This window comes from Telopea speciosissima, chromosome 4 (genome assembly GCF_018873765.1).
Source record: "Telopea speciosissima isolate NSW1024214 ecotype Mountain lineage chromosome 4, Tspe_v1, whole genome shotgun sequence".
Classification (NCBI taxonomy): Eukaryota; Viridiplantae; Streptophyta; class Magnoliopsida; order Proteales; family Proteaceae; genus Telopea; species Telopea speciosissima.
In genome coordinates, this window is record NC_057919.1 from 53,883,547 (window position 1) to 53,902,564 (window position 19,018).

A 19,018-nucleotide genomic window follows, 5' to 3' on the forward strand; every position below is an offset into this window, starting at 1 on the left:
TTACAATCCTCTTATACGTTGCACCGATCATACCCAGAGAACCATGAAGGCTCTGCTAGTTTTGAGAGCTCACCATCTTCTCCATGGTGGAAAGGTACAAACTCCTTTCTCCATTTCTGATCATCAGCACCACTAAGGGACTCCCCTCCATCATATCTCATCAAGTTAGAATCATCGTAGACAGGTCTCGATACTTCTTTAGGTAATGGAGATTCTTCAAAGAGCTGGTTCATTGAAGTGATCTCTGTTTCTTGTGTCTTCTTCAATTTATCGATCTGTTTGTAGGCCTTCTCAGCCTTGTACTCTGCCTCTATAGCTCGCTTCTGCCAAATAGGAAGTGACAAAGCATCAGTGCAACTGAAACCAACTGCTGAACTTTCATTTTGCCATAAGTTTCTAAAAACAGTTGTATATAATTAAAGAAATTAATTGCATGGTCCCTGCCTTCTCAGTATCTGATAACACTATGAAGGTGGTGATGACTTTGAGGAAGATAATCAAACATGAGCTCATATCAGATAGTGGGAAGAAAGAAATGGAAAGGGTCTATTTTTGGTCATCAAAAGAACTATGAGTAGGTTGATCAGATGTAGATAAGCACCATGGTGCCTGGCAACATCATGTGTGATGAAAGTCCAAGCAAAAGTAGGATTTGACGTATGTGTGCAATCACCTTGACACAATTGCACTTACACATACAAATGTATGAAAACAAACTAAATCGAATTTACACACCTGGGAAATAGCCGAAGCTTCTTCTGCTTCTTTTAGACGCACAAGTAGCTCACCAGCAGCCTGTACTGCCTCTGCAGTGTCCCTTAATTGAGCTTGAAGTCCTTTATTCTCTTCCCTCAAGTAGCGTATTTCCCTCTCTCTTTCCACTTTTAAGGTTGAAATTTCAGCAGCTAAAGAGTTGATGAACCTGGACTCAGCACCCTTTACTCCTGCTTTTGCAGCAGCTTTCTTGACATCTCCTACACCCTCTTGGATCTTTCGATGCCTTGCAAGCAATGCAATATGTCTCTCCTCAAGCTCTGCTAACTGTTCAAGAATGTGTGCATGCCCCTGCATTGCCATCTGCAATGCTTCCTTCAGCTCCTCACAGCATCTCTTTTCAGCATCAAGTTCCTGCTTCTGCTTCTCAGCAATAGAGCGGCTTGCTTCCAATTCAATTCTCAATTCATCAGAAAGAGAAATCCACTTGCTCTCTGCCTCTATCCAGCAACGCCTCTCCTGTTCAAATTTCTCCTTGACACTTTCTTCAGTTGTCTCAAGAATACATAAAGATTGATGCTTCTCCTGTTCGGACCTCTCATTGGCATTTTCCTCATTTAACTCAGGAATCACACATAAAGGAGCCGAAGTGGGTTCACATGGGTAGGTCAACTGTAACAAAGGACTTTGTTTTCGAGCAGGCAAGGGTGAAGAATATATATAATACTGTAGCTGACTTTTCAAATGTTGAATCTCTTCCAATAGCACATCCCTCTCTCCCATATCAAAGAAGTTTCTATAGGTATCCAGTTCATCTTGTACTCTTTTCAACTCAATTTTTGTCCTCAAAACCTCAGGATGGTTCTCATATTTATCTTTAAGAAGCTGTACAGGCCATGCAAGTGTATAATTTTTAGATTTACAAGAAAGGGAGAAGCCTACATAAAAATTGGACATAACAATTTCAAGAAAGTAAAACAGAAGGGTTGAAATTTCCACCCATCCATGAACAAAACTTTTTTTTTTTTGTTTGAAATATGAATGCCAGGTATGAACAAGACAGGCATGTTATGAAAACTTATCAGGTTCTTAAGGTCATGCAAAAACAACTCTTAACAATATTTGTACATCACAGCAATTTCAGAACATACCTTGTGCTCATGCATAAATGATACTAATTCTTGCTCCATAAACTCCTCAGTAGGTAAAATGTTATCCATGAGGCTCTCAAGGCGGATAATTTTATCCTCCCGCATCTGCTCTATTATGGTATTGCATTCCCTCTCATGTTTATATTGCTGGACCTGTGGATTGAATCAAAAGATAAGAGTAATTTACTAGGAAGTACGGAAAAATTACCACTTGAAAACCTGGAATTACAATAAACATACAAGTCGATTCAGTTGCCTAATTTCGGTGGCTTGCTTGGAAGAGAACTCTTCAAGTGCCATTTCTCTCCTGATGGCTCCTGCCAAGACCTTTTCCACTGCCTGCAGGTATATCAAGAGATTTCATCAATTTAAATAATAAAACCAAGGATGATACCTAAAATGGAAATTGTTGATGCTCCAGACATACCTTAGGAACTTGCATCCTGGAATTTTCAGCAGAATCTGATCCATCAACAGGAACCAACTGTAGGCCCAAGCAATCATTGGCCTCTTTGGACTCTACTTGAGAATCTCTGCTCATACACTTACTGCACAAAAATGCTGATGAATCAACTTGCAGTGTCTCTGGATCTTGAAAAAGAGCTTGCACACCCACATCAACCTTGTCAACTGGTAAAAGTGGTTTCATATCCACAGGTTTACAAGAAAATCTGAATGAAGACCTTCTCAAAGCTGAACTCTGGATGTGGCTATCAATAACCTGAAGACCATGATGAAGACTAGCAGCAAGGTATTCAGTTGGTGAAAGAGAATTCTTGCTTGTTTTAGTGGAGGGAGGAGCAAGGGATAACTGTAGAACCTCTGGACCTAAACTATTGCTCTCTCTTAGGTTTTTCTGAGAAGCTGATAACATTGATGTTGTCGTAAGACCTTTCCTGCTGCTGTTATTGACTCTAGGTGAAACACTCAATGTTGGGGACTGATAAACTGGAGAATTTTCAGAAGGCACTATACTTATGTTAAAAGGAAGAACAGAATTTGGAGAGCTTGTGGGAGAATTATGAGATGGATCTGCAATGAAAATATCTAAACCTCCACCAACGGAAATATCTGCTGATGATTTCGTCTCATCAACCTTGCCTGGCGATACTTTAGACAATTTACAGTCTGAAGAGGCAAAAAGCTTCTCCTGATTGGGCTGCCCGGTGGAACCCTCTGTATTACTGTTCTCTGCATGACTCTGATGGTTCAGTCCATCAAGTTTAGGACTGCTAGGGGCTTGGAGCAAATGTTCTCTGCAACCATCAACCACTTCATGCTTATTGAATTCTTCGGATACCATTTCCTCTAATTGACAGTCTTGCATGTGAACGTCAATTTCTTCATAACCTTGATCATTGCCACATCCAATTTCCAGAGTATCAATCTGCTTTTCCTCCCCAAGAATGCTTTCTTTGTGAGCCTCAACTTTTGAGTCTGACTGACAGGTTTTTAGGTTTCTCGAATCATTAATATTATTTTCTTCAAAGCCTGCAGATTGCAGACCTACTTGAATGCAGAGCCTCTCAACGGCTTCCTCATCAATTTCCATCTCCTCATCACTGTCATCTTCAATATGTGGTAATTTCATCGGGCGGTTGAGGCTAAATTTTAAGAGATTCAAGCTTCTACGGGCATTCCACCCCGTAGAATAACCTCCATTAGTATTTGTTGAATTACCGTTTGCCTTCATTTGTAGAAGCTCATCCTGTTGAACATGTCAGCCAATTTCATGAGTTTTGATGTTGAACTGAGAGAGAAGTTCAAATCCTTACAAGAGAAACAAAAAGAAATAAGTAATAAAGCATAAGATAATACCTTTAGCTGGCGTATCACTTCTCGCAATACATTCACATCATCCTGCATTACTTCATTAACAACTGCCTTGTTCTTAATGGCCTTAGCACGCTGTGCGAATCTCAATGTACTGAGTGTTTCACTCTTACAGCTGCATTGGATTATTAATCCACATGAACATCCAATTCCAGAAAGAAAGAAGTGTGATGACAAGAAAGGATCTTAAAGATTACCTTTCTGCAAGAGAAATGGCACAAATCATTGCCAATTTTGCATTGCCACCTAGAGATTCCTGTAATAAGAATGTCAGCCTAGAATCCCTGTAAGGGATATGCCTTTGCTTTCCTGTTTGGGAGACTTCGGCGAGAATATTTATCAGGTTCCTGAGAGTTCCACAATAAACGCAAAACAGCTCATACTCAATGAATCTTTGTCACTAGAAACATGTTCATAAAGAGAAAGAATACTAAAAAGTCTAAAATAACGAAACTATCAACTTTAAAAGTTAATCTAAGTTGTACAGAAAACAGTTTTTATTGAGTACAGCCTTAAATACTTCACTTTCGATTCATAAGAAGGGGGATTCGCCTTTGTTCATTGACCAAGCAGGTTTTGGAATCCTGTTTCTAGATGATTCTGTCACATGGTAGCTGAGATGGCAGCCCAACTTAGATTTCAGCCAAAGCTACCATGTGGCAAAAAGATTCTCTTTTGTCCAACGTTATAAAGGAAAAGAAAAATAAAGGTCATTCAATAAACCAAGCTCAAAACAGATGGTTATGCGCAGATATGGACAAGAGCACAATCCTTCATTGGATGGATGTTCTGGATCTTTCCAATTCAGCCTTTCAAATTTCAAGTAAAAGGTATAGGTCAAGAAGGTTTCTTCTCTGTATAGATTGAATGTTTCTTCGGAATGCATCTTAACCGTGGCTTTTCTGCACAATGGAATCATGGAATAGGTCAAAGGTTATACCCAAGCTGTGAAAGGGATCGATTAATATTCCCTGCTTCTTTCAAGCGTTCCCCTGCTGCTCCTGTCAGCTTCTGTCTTTCTGATCCAGCAAGATCGACAAGATTTATTCTACTAGTCCTGAAGCTGCTTAGACCATCTGCCATGCTCTATAAAATAAACTTATGTCAGACAATCTGGAATGGTGAACTTAATATAACAGTAATGGGAAATGGAAAATTAGTCAATTGAGCAGTTGTTGACTACTACAAATTAGTAAATCCACTGATATATCATTAAAGACGTATGATGACTTAAATTTATCCTCAGAAATAAGTAACCCAAAGATTTACTTTTCAAATTGATTGGAAGTTAAATTTTACCTTGCAACGTGATTCTACAACGCAAGTGAAAACACTATGTGAACGGGAACTCTCTGCGTTTATACTTGTTGCACCAGTCCTTCTGTTTGATAATCCCTGTATCACCATGCATAGTGGTGAAAACAATGCTAGATAAACCCCAAAATAAAAGTTCAAAATCGTCATGGATTTATGAACTCTAAAATAAATAAGAAAGTAAGAAACAAAATTGAAGATTACATAAGTGTCTCCGGCCAATTTTGACAGAAATAGAAATTTTTTTCTCAATTCAAAATGATATATAGTAACATTAAAGTTAGGTGACTTTTCCATTTCCCACTTCATTCCAGATCAAAATATTCAAGATTTCTAGTAAATTAACTATTAAATCTAACGATAATATACTATATTTTCCAAGTCTAAGGACAATATATTACAATTTCTTGTATGAATCATATATTTTTCTCACTTGCACCTCATTTCGCCTTATTTTGCAAGAAGAACTTCCGTCAGTTTGAGAGATTAACATTGAGTTGATTGAAACTTTGCACCTTGTTTTTCAATTTAAGAACATGTTTGGTGAGGTTGTGAACAATATATTACAATTTCCTGTATGAATCATAAATTTTCCCACTTGCATCTCATTTACACCTTATTTTACAAGAGGAACTTCCATCAGTTTGAGAGATTAACACTGAGTTGATTGAAACTTTGCACCTTGTTTTTCAATTTAAGAACATGTTTGGTGAGGTTGTGAAGAATGAAATGCAAAGTCTGGGTCTTGTGCCAAGTACGACCTCGGATAGTGCCTATTGGAGGGAAAGGATCCATGTTGTCGACACCAATTAGCTGAGATTTTCCTGATTTCCTGGGCTTGGCTCTTTCCTCTTACTCTCATTTTTCAATTACCCATTTATCACTTGTTAAAGTCGATAGTTATATGGGGGCAAATAAGTCTTTGTGTCTTTATTTATTTCTGTTTTTATATTTCAGCATATGTAAGGGCAATTCTGTCCAAGTTATTTCTGTGTTTATAAATAAGTATTGAATAACCTGCGTGAGATTTTTTTCCATTCTCTCACGCAGGTCTCCTCTTCCACGACTTGCTCTCTTCCTCTACTCCTCTCTCTTCTTCTTCTCTCTTCTCTTCTATTTTCCCTAATCTGGTTTTCTAACTGCAGATATTATAACATGGTATCAGAGCTTGATTAATCAGATTAGAGAAACCCCCCAAAGATCCTCTTCTGGTTTCCCTTCATCGATTTTTGGTTTGTGGTGTACAGCTACCTATAGCTGCCTCTTCTATGGTGTAATTCTACTCCTTGAAGAATGAATGGAGTGATATCTATTATTTAATACCTGATCTGATGATCGATTGGAGTTCTCCCTCAATGACTCTTGAAGACTGCTGAGATCGACTCCAGGGTAAAACCCTACAATTATCGAATTTTTTTTTGGGAAGTTTTTGCTTGATGCCCTGTGGTTCCAGCCTACTTCTACATGTTATTTAGTGCTTCTGGAGATTATTGTACCCTGTTTTGGGGTGATGGTGCTGCTGCCTTGAAGTTTTCCTCTTCTCAAAAACCCTGAGATCGATTCTGCCTGGCTGCTTTGGAATGTTACTGTTCTGGCTGCTTTGGAGTTTTACTGTTCTGGCTGCTTCTATTGGTGTGAGACTGCTGCTGTCTATTACCTCTATTTTTGCTGAAGATTATTCACCTCTTATTATCTGCTGCTGCTGTTGATTACTGCTGGTTTTGGTTGCTTCTATTGAGAGCTATTGGCTGCTGTTTATTACTGCTCCTGGGTGCTGGTCCCTATTGATTGTTGAAGTTTATACACTATGGCTGATTCGAAGACCTCCAATGACAATGTGAATGTTCAGATTACATCCATAAAGCTGAAGGGGGGCTCCAACTACTTATTGTGGGCACTGACTGTTCAGATTACATCCATAAAACTGAAGGGGGGCTCCAACTACTTATTGTGGGCACAGGCTGTTCAAGTTTATATTATAGCTAAGGACAAGTTTGATTATATTACTTCTCCTCCTCCAGAACCTGATTCTAAGGAGTATAGTACTTGGAAAAGGGAGAATGCCATTATTTTGATATGGTTGTGGAATTCCATGGAACCAGACATTGCTGCGAATGTTATGTTCCACACTACAGCAAAGGGAGTCTGGGATGATCTCAAGGAGACATACTCTCAAGAGAAGAGTATGACACGTATCTTCGATCTATATGAGAAACTATTTCAATTTCAGCAGTTGGACAAATCTTTCCAAGACTATTACAGTACCTTTAAGGGAATGATCGAAGAACTAAATATGTTCCAGCCCCTCACCACTAACATTGAGAAGTTGAAGGCTCAAAGAAATGAATTTTTTGTGTCTAAATTCTTGGCTGGTTTAAATCCTAGTCTTAAAGCTGTTAAAGGACATCTACTTGCTGGTGAATCGGTCCCTACCTTGAATGACACCTTCTCTCGATTGCAACGTATTGCTTCTTCTAGTTCCAAGCCCGACATCAATCCAAAAGAAAATTCTGCTTTCACTACTACTAGAGGCCGTGGTAGGGGCCATGGTTCAGGGGGGGGGCCGTGGTTCAGGGGGAGGACGTGGTTCTAGTGGTCGTAATTCTGGTGGACAGCATATTGATAAAGCAGCCCGGTTATGTTCCTATTGAGGGAAGACCAATCACACTGTTGACACTTGCTGGTCCAAGCATGGGAAACCCGAATGGGCTCAAAACTTGGCCAATCATGTAGCTTCTGAAGATGGTTCTGATTTTGCTACACCTAGCGATTCTAAAGCTGGTTCGACCGTGGGAGATTCTTCTACCAACCTTCGTTATGAGGTGCAACAACTTATACGTCGCATCAAGAGTCTGGAATCATCCACTTCCACTTCTGGGGCATCCACCACCACTGCCACCTTAGCTCATGCAGGTACTCCTGCTGCTCTCCTTTCTACTACTTCCACACCCTGGATCATTGATTCGGGGGCTTCCGCTCGTATGACGGGTAAGTCATCAGTTTTTAGTTCTATATTTTCTAACTCTCACACCCCTCCTGTTATTGTTGCCAATGGTTCCTCTACTCCTGTTACCGGGCATGGTACTGTATCACTGAATTCTAATATTTCTCTTTCTTCCGTCCTACATGTTCCTCAATTTCCTTTAAGTCTCCTTTCTGTTAGCCAACTTACTAAAAACTTAAATTGCTCGGTAACCTTCTTTCCTTCTTACTGTGTTTTTCAGGATCTTCACATGAGGAAGACGATTGGTGGAGGGTATGAGAAAGATGGCCTACATTATTTGCATGGCGCTGCCCCGTCTGCTTCGGCTGCAGCTACTACTGTTGGTGGAGAGTCTCTGTTTCGATGGCATTGTAGGCTATGACATTTATCTTTATCTAGATTACAGGTTGTTTTTCCCCAGTTTAAGAGTTTAAATAAGTTAGAGTGTGAGGGCTGCAAGTTGGGCAAGCATCATCGTGCTACCTTTCCATCTCGCTCTATGTCCCGTAGTAAGTCTTTATTTTCCTTAGTGCATTCAAATGTGTGGGGTCCTTGTCGTGCTAGCAATAGACATGGTTTTCGTTATTTTGTCACTTTTGTGGATGATTTTTCCCGAACTACTTGGTTGTACCTTTTAAAGGATAGATCAGAATTTTTAACTATTTTTCAGAATTTTTGCAATGAAATAAAGACTCAATTTAATGCTTCTATTAAAATATTTCGGTCTGATAATGCTTTAGAGTTTGTTCAAAATGAGATCTCATCTTATTGTGTTTCGACTGGGATGATTCATCAGACTAGTTGTTCCTATGCTCCTCAACAGAATGGAGTTGCGAAACATAGGCACTTACTTAAAGTTGCCAGGGCCCTCATGTTGCATATGCAGGTGCCCAAACATTTTTGGTGTGATGCAGTTCTTACTGCATGTTTCTTGATTAATCGCATGCCCTCTTCTGTCCTTGGTGATAAATCACCTTTTTCTATTTTATTTCCTAGTGTTTCGAGTTTTAGCTTGCCTCGTAGGGTTTTTGGGTGTGTTTGCTTTGTTCATAATCTGCATCTCCATGGTGATAAGTTGGACCCTAGGTCCACCAAGTGTATCTTCTTGGGTTACTCTAGGACCCAAAAGGGGTATAGATGCTATGACCCCCTCACTCACATACAATTTGTGAGTGCGGATGTCACCTTCTTCGAGGGCACATCCTATTTTTCTGACAATCTTACTATGTCCAGTGATCCGTTAGCTGTGTCTGAAGCTCCTCCTATTCCTGCCATTGTTCCTATGACTACTGCACTACAGGTGTACCGGCGCAAGAGGCACTTTGGGCAGCTCTATACGAACAGCCTAGCCCGTCTGCATCGCTTCCTGCACCTCCCTCAACCTCTGGTGGAGATCCCACTTTACCTGTTCTTCATGTCTCACCAGCTTACCCGGATCCGGATGACTTGCCCATTGCCACTAGGAAAGGTAAACGCTCTTGTACTCAAAAGTCTTTAGTTACTTACCCTATTGAGCACTTTGTTTCTTTATCCCATCTTCCTTCTTGCCCCCATAGTCTTGCTACCTCATTGTCTTCATATACTATTCCCCGCACTCATACTGAGGCTCTTCATAATCCTGCCTGGAAACAGGCCATGGATGTGGAAATGGATGCTTTACTGACTCGACATACATGGGAGTTGGTGGATTTACCTCCTGGTAAAGACCTAGTCAAGTATCGATGGGTGTACACTATTAAGTACCATTCTGATGGGTCTGTTGAGCGGCTTAAAGCCCGCCTGGTAGCTAAAGGGTATACCCAGACTTATGGTGTTGACTATTTTGAGACCTTTTCTCCTGTGGCTAGGCTGAATTCTATTCGCATCATTATCTCTTTGGCTGTGAATTTTGCGTGGCCGTTGTATCAGTTAGACATCAAGAATGCCTTTCTTTATGGTGACCTACTTAAGGAGGTCTATATGGAGCAAGCTCCAGGCTATGTTGCTCAAGGGGAGAATGGTGGTCGTGTGTGTAGGCTGCACAAAGCCATTTATGGGCTAAAACAGTCTCTCCGTGCATGGTTTGAGAAGTTTAGTTCTGTTGTCACACAATTTGGTTTTACTCAATGTCTCTCTGACCATTCTGTGTTTGTTCGCCGCCAAGGAGAGAAATTGGTGATTCTAGTGGTTTATGTTGATGACATCATTGTGTCAGAAAATGATGAAAATGGAATCCAGGAGGTGAAAAGTTACTTACAGCAGCACTTTCAAACTAAAGATTTGCCAGCTTCACTACTTCCTTGGGATTGAGGTTATCCGAAGTAAGAAGGGAATCAGCCTGTCCCAAAGGAAATATGTACTAGATCTGTGACCGAAACTGGTATGCTTGGTGCAAAACCAGTGGATACTCCTATGGACCCTAGTCACAAGTTTGGTTCTGATGATGGTGAGAGTCTTAAAGATGTTCATCCCTACAGAAGCTTAATTGGAAAATTGCTATATTTGACAGTCACTAGGCCAGATATTTCCTATGTTGTTGGGGTTCTCAGTCAATTCATGCAGTCTCCTTACAAGTATCATTGGGATGTAGCTATTCGTGTTCTTCGGTATTTGAAGGGAGCCCCTGGTAAGGGACTGATTTATCGCCCAAATAAACATATGGAGCTGGTTGCTGACTCTGATGCTGATTGGGCAGGTTCTACTAGTGACCATCGGTCAACTACAGGATATTGTACTTTTGTTGGGGGAAATCTGGCTACGTGGCGAAGCAAGAAACAGACCACGATTGCCAGGTTCAGTGCTGAAGCTGAGTATAGAGCCATAGCCCATACCACTGCAGAGCTGATGTGGGTTAGGTCTCTCCTTCTTGAGATGGGGTTTTCTATTCCAACCCCGATGAAGATGTTTTGTGACAACCAAGCAGCCATCTATATTGCTAGTAATCCCGTCTTTCATGAGAGAACTAAGCATATAGAAGTGGATTGTCACTTTGTTCGCAGTGCCGTGTTGCAGAAGCTGGTTGAGACACCTTTTGTCTCTTCATCTGATCAGATTGCTGATGTATTCACAAAGTCTCTATTTGCTCCTACTTTCCGGTCTTGTTGTAACAAGCTGAGCATGGGTGATATATATGCTCCAGCTTGAGGGGGAGTGTTAAAGTTGATAGTTATATGGGGGCAAATAAGTCTTTGTGTCTTTATTTATTTCTGTTTTTATATTTCAGCATATGTAAGGGCAATTCTGTCCAAGTTATTTCAGTTTTTACAAATAAGTATTGAATAACCTGCGTGAGATTTTTCCATTCTCTCACACAGGTCTCCTCTTCCACGACTTGCTCTCTTCCTCTTCTCCTCTCTCTTCTTCTTCTCTCTTCTCTTCTATTTTCCCTAATCTGGTTTTCTAACTGCTGATATTATAACATTTCTCATTTCTTCATTTTTATCCTTCATTTTTCTTACTTTACTTACACTTTGTGAGCACCTTCGTTTTGCCTACTTTGTTTGTATGCATCCATGTAGCCGACCCCATTTAGTTAGGATAAGGCTGAGTTGTTGTTGTTGTTGTTGTTGTTTTATTATACATATAGTAAGCCCGTGATGCCAGACACACTACAAAAGGATCCAGGAAGGCTTTATCAATGAAATTAACTTCACTTGTTTGTTGACATAAGTAACCACAATCAATTGATGCTTGTAAATATTGAATATATGGCATACAATTAGTTATAGGTAAGAGATACATCATAAATAAAGCTATACCTAAATGAAAGTGTCAACATGTGAGTTACAGTGAATTGCAACAAAGTCATCATGCCAAATTTTAGAAAAGAGAGGAGTTCCAGTTATATAGAGAAGCCTCTAGACTTCTCTACAAAGATTTATATGTGAATGCTACATTTTCCCATTGCTAGTTGTGGAATGCCATAATGTAAATACAAAGTACTTGACCCAAACTGATAATGCTGAAAAGAATTGTTTCATCACTTATTCCTTCTCATTTTCTCAGAATTGCCATCATAAGTTAATTACAAACTTCACTATTTGGAAGAAAAAAAGATTTAGGAAGTATAATTTCTAGTTTTCTACTAATAATCTAGCTAACCTAATTATCCCAAGGGATGCATGATGGTTACAATTGTGAAGGTCATCAGCTCATCATCAAGTAAACCCAATTGACTACAGATGATACATCGATAGACCAAAAACCTACCAACCCAACCTTCCGAATGCTTGGTGGGTATTAATGCAGAATCATTCTCAAACCAATAAAGCCAGAGAGAGATTAATCACAACAGGATCGCATATAGAGACAAACTGGTATTAAGAATAAAAGTCTCACTTTTTTTTACCTATAAAAGATGAAATAAAATAGATCGGATAAATTACACCTAGGTTACCTCGCATTTAATTTATTATGTTTGGGGTACCTCACGTTTTTTAAATGTGATGTTTAGGATAGAAGTCTCTAACATATAGAGACAAACTGGTATTAAGAATAGAAGTCTAACACTTTTTTTATATATAAAAGATGAAAAAAAAAGATCAGGTACTAGGGTACCTCACATTTAAATTATTATGTTTGGGGTACCTCACGTTTCATAAATATTATGTTTGGGGTACCTTATGTTTCAAAAATGTTATGTTCAGGGTACCTTCTTTTTTTACATTTCCAATTTTCCCATAGATATTTTTTTTTCCTTCTCACATTTAAATTATTATGTTTGGAGTACCTCATGTTTCAAAAATGTTATGTTCAGGATACCTTCTTTTTTCACATTTCCAATTTTCCCATAGATATTTTTTTTTTCCTTCTCTTGTTAATCTGCTGCCAGTACCCACCCAACTGCGGGGGAGAAAGAGAAACAAAGAGGGAGAGATGCAAATGCAAGGAATGAGCCAGGGGAGAGAGAGAGAAAGAGAGAGAGCTGAGGGGATTTATGTATTCAAAGCATGAAGAGCTCCCCCTTGAGATCAACTACCTCTTTGTTGAATTCTTCCGTGGTCGTGGCTCCAATTTTCTTCAATTCTTCCTTTCCTTTTCCCATCATCATTACAAAAGGTGCAAAGTTCCGTACAGGCGAAGAAGAGAACACACAAAGTGGCAATTCATGTTGAATTCAGATGCCATGTAATGAGAGATTTCGTGTTAGAAGAGACGATTTTTGAAGAAGATAAGAAAACGCTCGAAGGCAAAGCCACTGACAGACTCAATATCTTCCTTTCAATACCTGAAATGTCTATGCGAAAGAAGTTACTGTGTGTCTCGTTCCTCATTTAGACTCTCGGTACCAGGCGATCTATCATTATTCATTACTATAAATCGATACCCGTCACAAGTGCCTCAAACTCGTGAAGCCTCCACAACAATCCATGTTTTTCATGACACCCCTACAAGAAAATAGGCAAAGCTATCGTCTTGCTTGTTCATTCATACCCCCACTGGTTGTGGGAGGGAGCAAATGGTAAAGTGGGGGTTACAGGAGGGAGTAGAGGGTGGATGGTTGTGAGAAGGAGTAGAGGGTAGAGTAGGGTTGCAGGTAGCAAAGAGAGCGGGGTGCAGGGATCACCGGGGGTTGGGGATGGGGAGAGAAAGAAAGCAAGGGAGGGAGGGGACTATGAGGTTCGCCGAGGTGGGCGGAGAGATGGGCTTCGGGGTTCGTCGAGAGAGAGAGAGAGAGAGAGAGAGAGGGAGGGGATGTGGGGTTCCGTTGGCCCCATAGCGGCCAAAGTTGTTATCTCTATAACCAAGCTCCAACTGGAGCTTCTAATAGGGCTTTGCGATAGTAGAGACAATCTATTTTGTAAATCCATCAGAAATTCCCTTTGCTCCTACTGTACTCTAGCTTGGTAGTTTCCACCTCCTTTCCAGGGTTAAGCCCTGAGATTTGATAGTAGAGTTGAAAAGCCACCTATAGATGCTTTACGCCCAATCATTCCGGATAACGCTTGATCTAAACACAACGGTAGAGGGGATTGAGATCCCAAAAGATTTATCAAAGTAAAGAGAATATAAATAAATAATTTTTAAGTGTAAACAATACAAAACTATATAAAGGAAAAGGTTATAAAAAGTTGAAAGGTGCATGCAAGTAGATGTCTAATGAACACTTAATTATCTTATGAAGAAAATATTCTTTTTAGTTGAAAAAGGCTATGCAATAAAGTTTAGTGTTCGATTTAAACTTTCGAGTATTCGTGGGCAATGGGATCTCAATGCCATTAGCAGTTAACGGTGGTGCAGGGCTTTGGGCGAGGTTTTAGGGTTTTAGTTGCGCGTTGGAGGTGGTGAACAAAGTGATATCATTAAACTTCTTTTCATCACAGAGAATAAGTGAATCGTTCGATCATTGAAAATTCTTAGGAGAAGGGAGGGGGTTGCAAGGATCGTCGAAGTGGCAGAGATATAGAAAGAGAGACATGCGAGAGGCAGCAGAGGACGGGGAAGGACAAAGTGATATCATCAAACTTCTTTTCCTCACAGCGAATAAATAAGTGAATCACTCAATCACTGAAAATTATTTGAAGAAGGGAGGGGGCTGCAAGGTTCGTCGGGGTGGAGATATCTAGAGAGAGAGATGTGGGAGGCAGCAGAGGACAAGGAAGGAGAGATGTAGAAGGCAGAATCAACCATCAGGGGAGATAATGAGGAGGCCTAATGGTGCTCCACTCCTTGGAAATATAGTAGTGGCAGTTGCATCTTACCCTCTCTAGCTGAAAAACCGTGTCAATCTCATCGGTTCATTCCATTGGAGGAGGTGGTGATGGTAAGAGGAGTTTTGGAGGTGGTGGTATGAGTAAAGTTGGAAATATAATATATCAAACAGGAAATACCTCAGACGTAGTTTCTCCAAACATTAGGTACCCTAGGTGTCATTTACCAAAAAAGATATGACCTTGGATTCACCACCCTACAAGAATAAAATCACCACCAAACCCAACCTATCCAATCACCACCAAGAGATGTTACAGCCACGGATTTAGTAATCGGTATCGAACACGATAACGGTTTCTGCCGGTACCAATCCGGATCGGAGGTCACATCGGCTGATGGTACCAAAACGATTAAAAAATAATAAATATTAGTAAAAATCAATATTAGATCGGTATCGTCCCCAGCCGATACCGATACGAATCGCCCGATTCGTACAATCTGATACTGATTCCGCAAACCGTGGTTACAACTTCACCACTGCAACCTGTCCAGATTCATAACTGAACCAATGAAAAGCAAAAATTGTTTAAATAAAAAGTAAAGAACCTTCCCTATGTGGACAACACTACTCAAAAAAAGAAACAATAAAAATAGTAACTTTTATATCTCTTAGTTAGCTATTAATATAGAAACTAAAGAACTATTACAATAATAGAAGATAGTAACTACTAGGAAGGCATTCCAACAAATATTCCAGCAGATCATCTCATTGGACCCCACAAAATCTTCTAAAAGATCTCACACAAGCCATATGCAGGCCAAATCAAATCATATGCAGGTCAGCCTGACCTTGGCTTGAACTAGGACAAGAACCAAAACCGTGGGAAGTATTTGGACCCAGGTTTTGGCCTAGGAATTGAGTTTGGGTCTCCTATCTTCTACGCATATAGACCTTAGGCTCTGCATCAGGTATCTTTAGGAGTTAAAAGGTTCGACAACTCATTTCTTTATAGAAGATCTCTAAATACAGAGAAGAAACAAATCCTAGAAAAAACTACTATCAAGAACTCACACAGGGTAGAAACTTTGAGTATTAAATCATAAAAGAATTTCACACCTTTATGCGATAATATATACATGAAAATAAAACGGAGTTAGAACCAACTCTGTGAACATTTTCCTAGACCATTATTTCCTTGGTAAAATAATCATGAAGTAAAAGAATAGAATCCAGAGAGTATGATGTTGTAACTATGCTATAAGATCAAGACCAGTTATTCTACCTTTATCAAAAGCAGTTTCACGTCCTTCATTGTACCTACATACTCCTCTGTCAGATTTTCAACATAAACACCTGTTTTCACGTCTTCTCTAATCTGGAATACAAGCCAAACAATGGAATAATGAGGACAGGTCAACTAGATAAATTAAGTCAAGAAGAATGTGGAGTCAAATTACTGCATTCCATTACCTGGAGGTTCTTTTGATTAGGATCCAACAAATCAGTGATATGTTCATTGTAAATCTGACACAAGAAAATTGTAAAGAATTATGTTGAGAGAAGTAGTAGGTATACTGACTGGGCCAAGCATAAACTAAGAAGCAACTACAATACACTACCTCAAGGAAAGAACATCTGCATTGATACTTAAGTTGTTTTTCAGCATGCTTAATTTGCTCCTGGAGAGGAAAACTTGAGCTTTTTCATCATAATGTAGTGAAATCTCACTCTTAAAGCATCAAAGTAAATGAAGAAAGTGAACCTTTCACCTCATTTATGCGTGCAAAAAGCTTCTCAAAGACACGAGGTGTCAAGCCCTGTTTGCTCGATAAATTTTCTTCCAACAGGGCGTTGGCAGGTCCACACATTGTGTATGTCTTTCCACTACCGGTCTAGACAATGAAAACAAGTTGGAAAGATTAACTAAATTATTCAAAACAAATTCAAAAAGGAAACAAAACAGAGAAGATGTAGCATTTCTCTATTGATGAGGTGAAATACCTGTCCATATGCAAAGATGGAACTGTTAAACCCAGCGAGGCAGTTCTCCACCAGAGGGGCTCCCACGAGCTGGAATATATCTTGCTGAAAAAAATCAAACAAAAGGACAGTTGGAAAATTCTAAGCAAGGTCTCTGAAATTAAGATAGAATTTATTTCCAGGAAAATTAGGAAATTCTAAGCAACTTCCCTTGAAGAAGCTCGAAAAAATCCCACCTGTGTTGCACCATTGTCAGCAACAGAATCAAAAGTAAAGGTCTGCCCGAGAAACGAGAAGGAATCACTGGAAATATTCTGTACCATCAACTCTCCATCCTCTTCTTCCTTGTTTGGAGGCCGTATCCGCACTATTACCTAATCAGTGTAAATGAGTTTGCATGAATTTAAGCAACCCGAATCAGAAATTAACAAAATATTAGTTCTAGCGATCAAAAAATGAAACCTTTTACTAAAAAATATTCAAACGATTTAAGTATATGAGTTAACAAATCTGGATCTCATTAAAAGCAAAGCAATTCAAGAAAGAAGAAATAAGAGGAAATACTTTAACTCCAGAATCAGAAGTCCCTATAACACCATTTTCGAAAACTGTTTCCATATTAAGCTTCCTTTTGAGGGGGTTCGAATTTGAACTTGGGGGTCTTGGTGGCAGAGGACTTCTGCTTTTTCCAGTCGGCGCTGATTTCGCTGCCGCCAGCGACGGTGACAACGCAGAATCCGGCAATGCATTTGGATCCGGTGGTGCAGCGTTTTCTTTCTGTCTTCGAGAAGATCTCTGCTTGAAAGGACTAGGGTTTGGAGAAGAAGTGGTTTCAATGGAGGGATTCGTCCTCAAAATTCCACTCTTTGGTTGCATGTAGCTCTTCATTCTGAAAACAATTCGAGATCGAGAAAGAGAGAGACCCTAGAAGTGAAGAGCAAGAGTGGAAATCTTGGTTAGGACAGGACAGAGAGAACATGAAGTAAGAAGAGAGAGAGAGAGAGACAGAGAGAGAGATGTAGCCGTTAGGACTGGGGGCTCGATTTTGAAATGGCATATGGAACGTCATTATTAACAAGTGACAAGTCAACAACCTTTATTTATTCAAGGAAAACACATGTTTTTGAATTGTCTGAGCCTTGATGGTTGTCCCAATAAACATGGGCTTGGTGTTCCAATGCCTTTGTGTGCAAAAAGACCATTCTGCTCCTAGTAAAATTGAAAATCGCATCCAAATCAATGCTTTTGTATTTATTTTCATTGGCCAATACACTAGTGTAGGGGCTACACGACCGGTTAGCATTCTCTTGCCCGGCAAGACAAATGGAAGTGCCACTCCAAGTCCTCTACTTCAACCAGTGTTGCGAGCTTTATCCGAAAGCAAATTATTGGTTCACATATTAATAGAAGTAGGATCCATAAATGATAGAGATCGCAAGTGCTACGTCTCTCACTACATCGCTTCACTCTCTGTCATGTCGTAGTACATGAGTGGATCCTTGTAATAGGACATCTCATTGCCATCTCGGTGATAAATTTTTAAACCAAAACAAGTACGTAAAGTGGTTCGAAGTCTTTAAATCAATGTAACCTTTGTAATTTTAGTCATTTGTTGTTCTTCGTCTGGAATTATAGTGTAATGGCATGGTAATTTGTGTTGGATGAATTGAATGTTGAATAAACATTGACACTTTCTGTAGCTGTATTTAGAATTTTTTGTTTTTTGGTCGAAGTGTACTTTGAATTTTATAGCTTTTTTAATTGTCGCTTGAAAGTGATTTATCATTATGTTATTATCAAAAACTATTATTGTCTCTTCAATTCCCAAAAAACTAAAAAAAAAAAAAACTATTATTGTCTTTTACATTTTTCAAGTACATATGTAAAATGATAATATTTATACTTATCAGAAAAACAAAATTGTGTTTTACTAGAAATGCAAAAAAATAAAGTTACAAATTTTTTAAGAACTTAACCAAAAAGAAAATTATTTAAGAAAATCCGGTTTTTTAATTCTCTCAAGGATGGTAGAGGGGATAGGAAACAAAATCAATGTCCACAAAAGGAAGACCTACAAGTATTACCCAAGGCTCATCACTATTGGATTTCCACTATCGATTCAAGGGCACCAATCAACGTCATTACAGTTGTTTTCTGGCTCACTACAAACTTAGTAATTTTCTAGTTTTACACCCACACCTAGGTGTTCCAAGGTTCACATCTAACCCTAATTTTATTCTTAGAGGACCAATCCCTCTGAAAATTTGTTATTGGTTAAGCTTGATCTCAGTTCTAATCCAAAAAGTATTGTGGTGTTTCTTCAGTGGGTTGTTTCGCCTTCGAAACATGCCAGAAGGGCCAAAAAGTGCATATGTCAGCGCCGTTGGCTCTGTCACCTGAAGAGCTTATCGA

The 19,018-nt window shown here is 39.4% G+C and overlaps 2 protein-coding genes across 3 annotated transcripts in view; both read right to left on the bottom strand.

Moving 5' to 3' along the window:
- LOC122658364 (kinesin-like protein KIN-12B) lies at nt 1–17,631 on the bottom strand. Of its 2 annotated transcripts, XM_043853286.1 has the most exons (17): nt 17,596–17,631; nt 17,171–17,512; nt 16,843–16,980; nt 16,628–16,711; nt 16,396–16,518; nt 16,246–16,305; nt 16,097–16,150; nt 15,909–16,001; nt 4,998–5,093; nt 4,639–4,784; nt 3,896–4,045; nt 3,684–3,813; nt 2,293–3,573; nt 2,106–2,204; nt 1,866–2,018; nt 736–1,599; nt 1–323 (listed from the first exon to the last, which is right to left on the bottom strand). In XM_043853286.1, exons 2-17 carry the CDS (start codon nt 17,492–17,494, stop codon nt 12–14), a joined length of 4,107 nt encoding a protein of 1,368 aa, XP_043709221.1. In that variant the 5' UTR covers nt 17,495–17,512; nt 17,596–17,631; the 3' UTR covers nt 1–11. The 2 variants fall into 2 exon arrangements, with proteins under 2 accessions (XP_043709221.1, XP_043709220.1); XM_043853285.1 differs by lacking the exon at nt 17,596–17,631 and having other exon boundaries at nt 17,171–17,560.
- The window catches only part of LOC122658365 (RNA-binding NOB1-like protein), a 20,067-nt gene continuing 15,950 nt past the window's right edge, over nt 14,902–19,018 (bottom strand). The window contains exon 6 of the mRNA XM_043853288.1: nt 14,902–14,912. The gene's annotated coding sequence lies outside the window, so the exon portion shown is untranslated. The remainder of the gene's footprint in view (nt 14,913–19,018) is intronic.

Bases quoted from the DNA above. Each gene is read 5' to 3' on its own strand.
- LOC122658364 (XM_043853286.1), bottom strand. From the start codon at position 17,494: ATGAAGAGCTACATGCAACCAAAGAGTGGAATTTTGAGGACGAATCCC. The intron at 16,002-16,096 runs GTAATGGAATGC...CTTGTATTCCAG, and splicing joins CTAATCAAAAGAACCTCCAG to ATTAGAGAAGACGTGAAAAC. The intron at 3,814-3,895 runs GTAATCTTTAAG...AATCCAATGCAG, and splicing joins GCCATTTCTCTTGCAGAAAG to CTGTAAGAGTGAAACACTCA.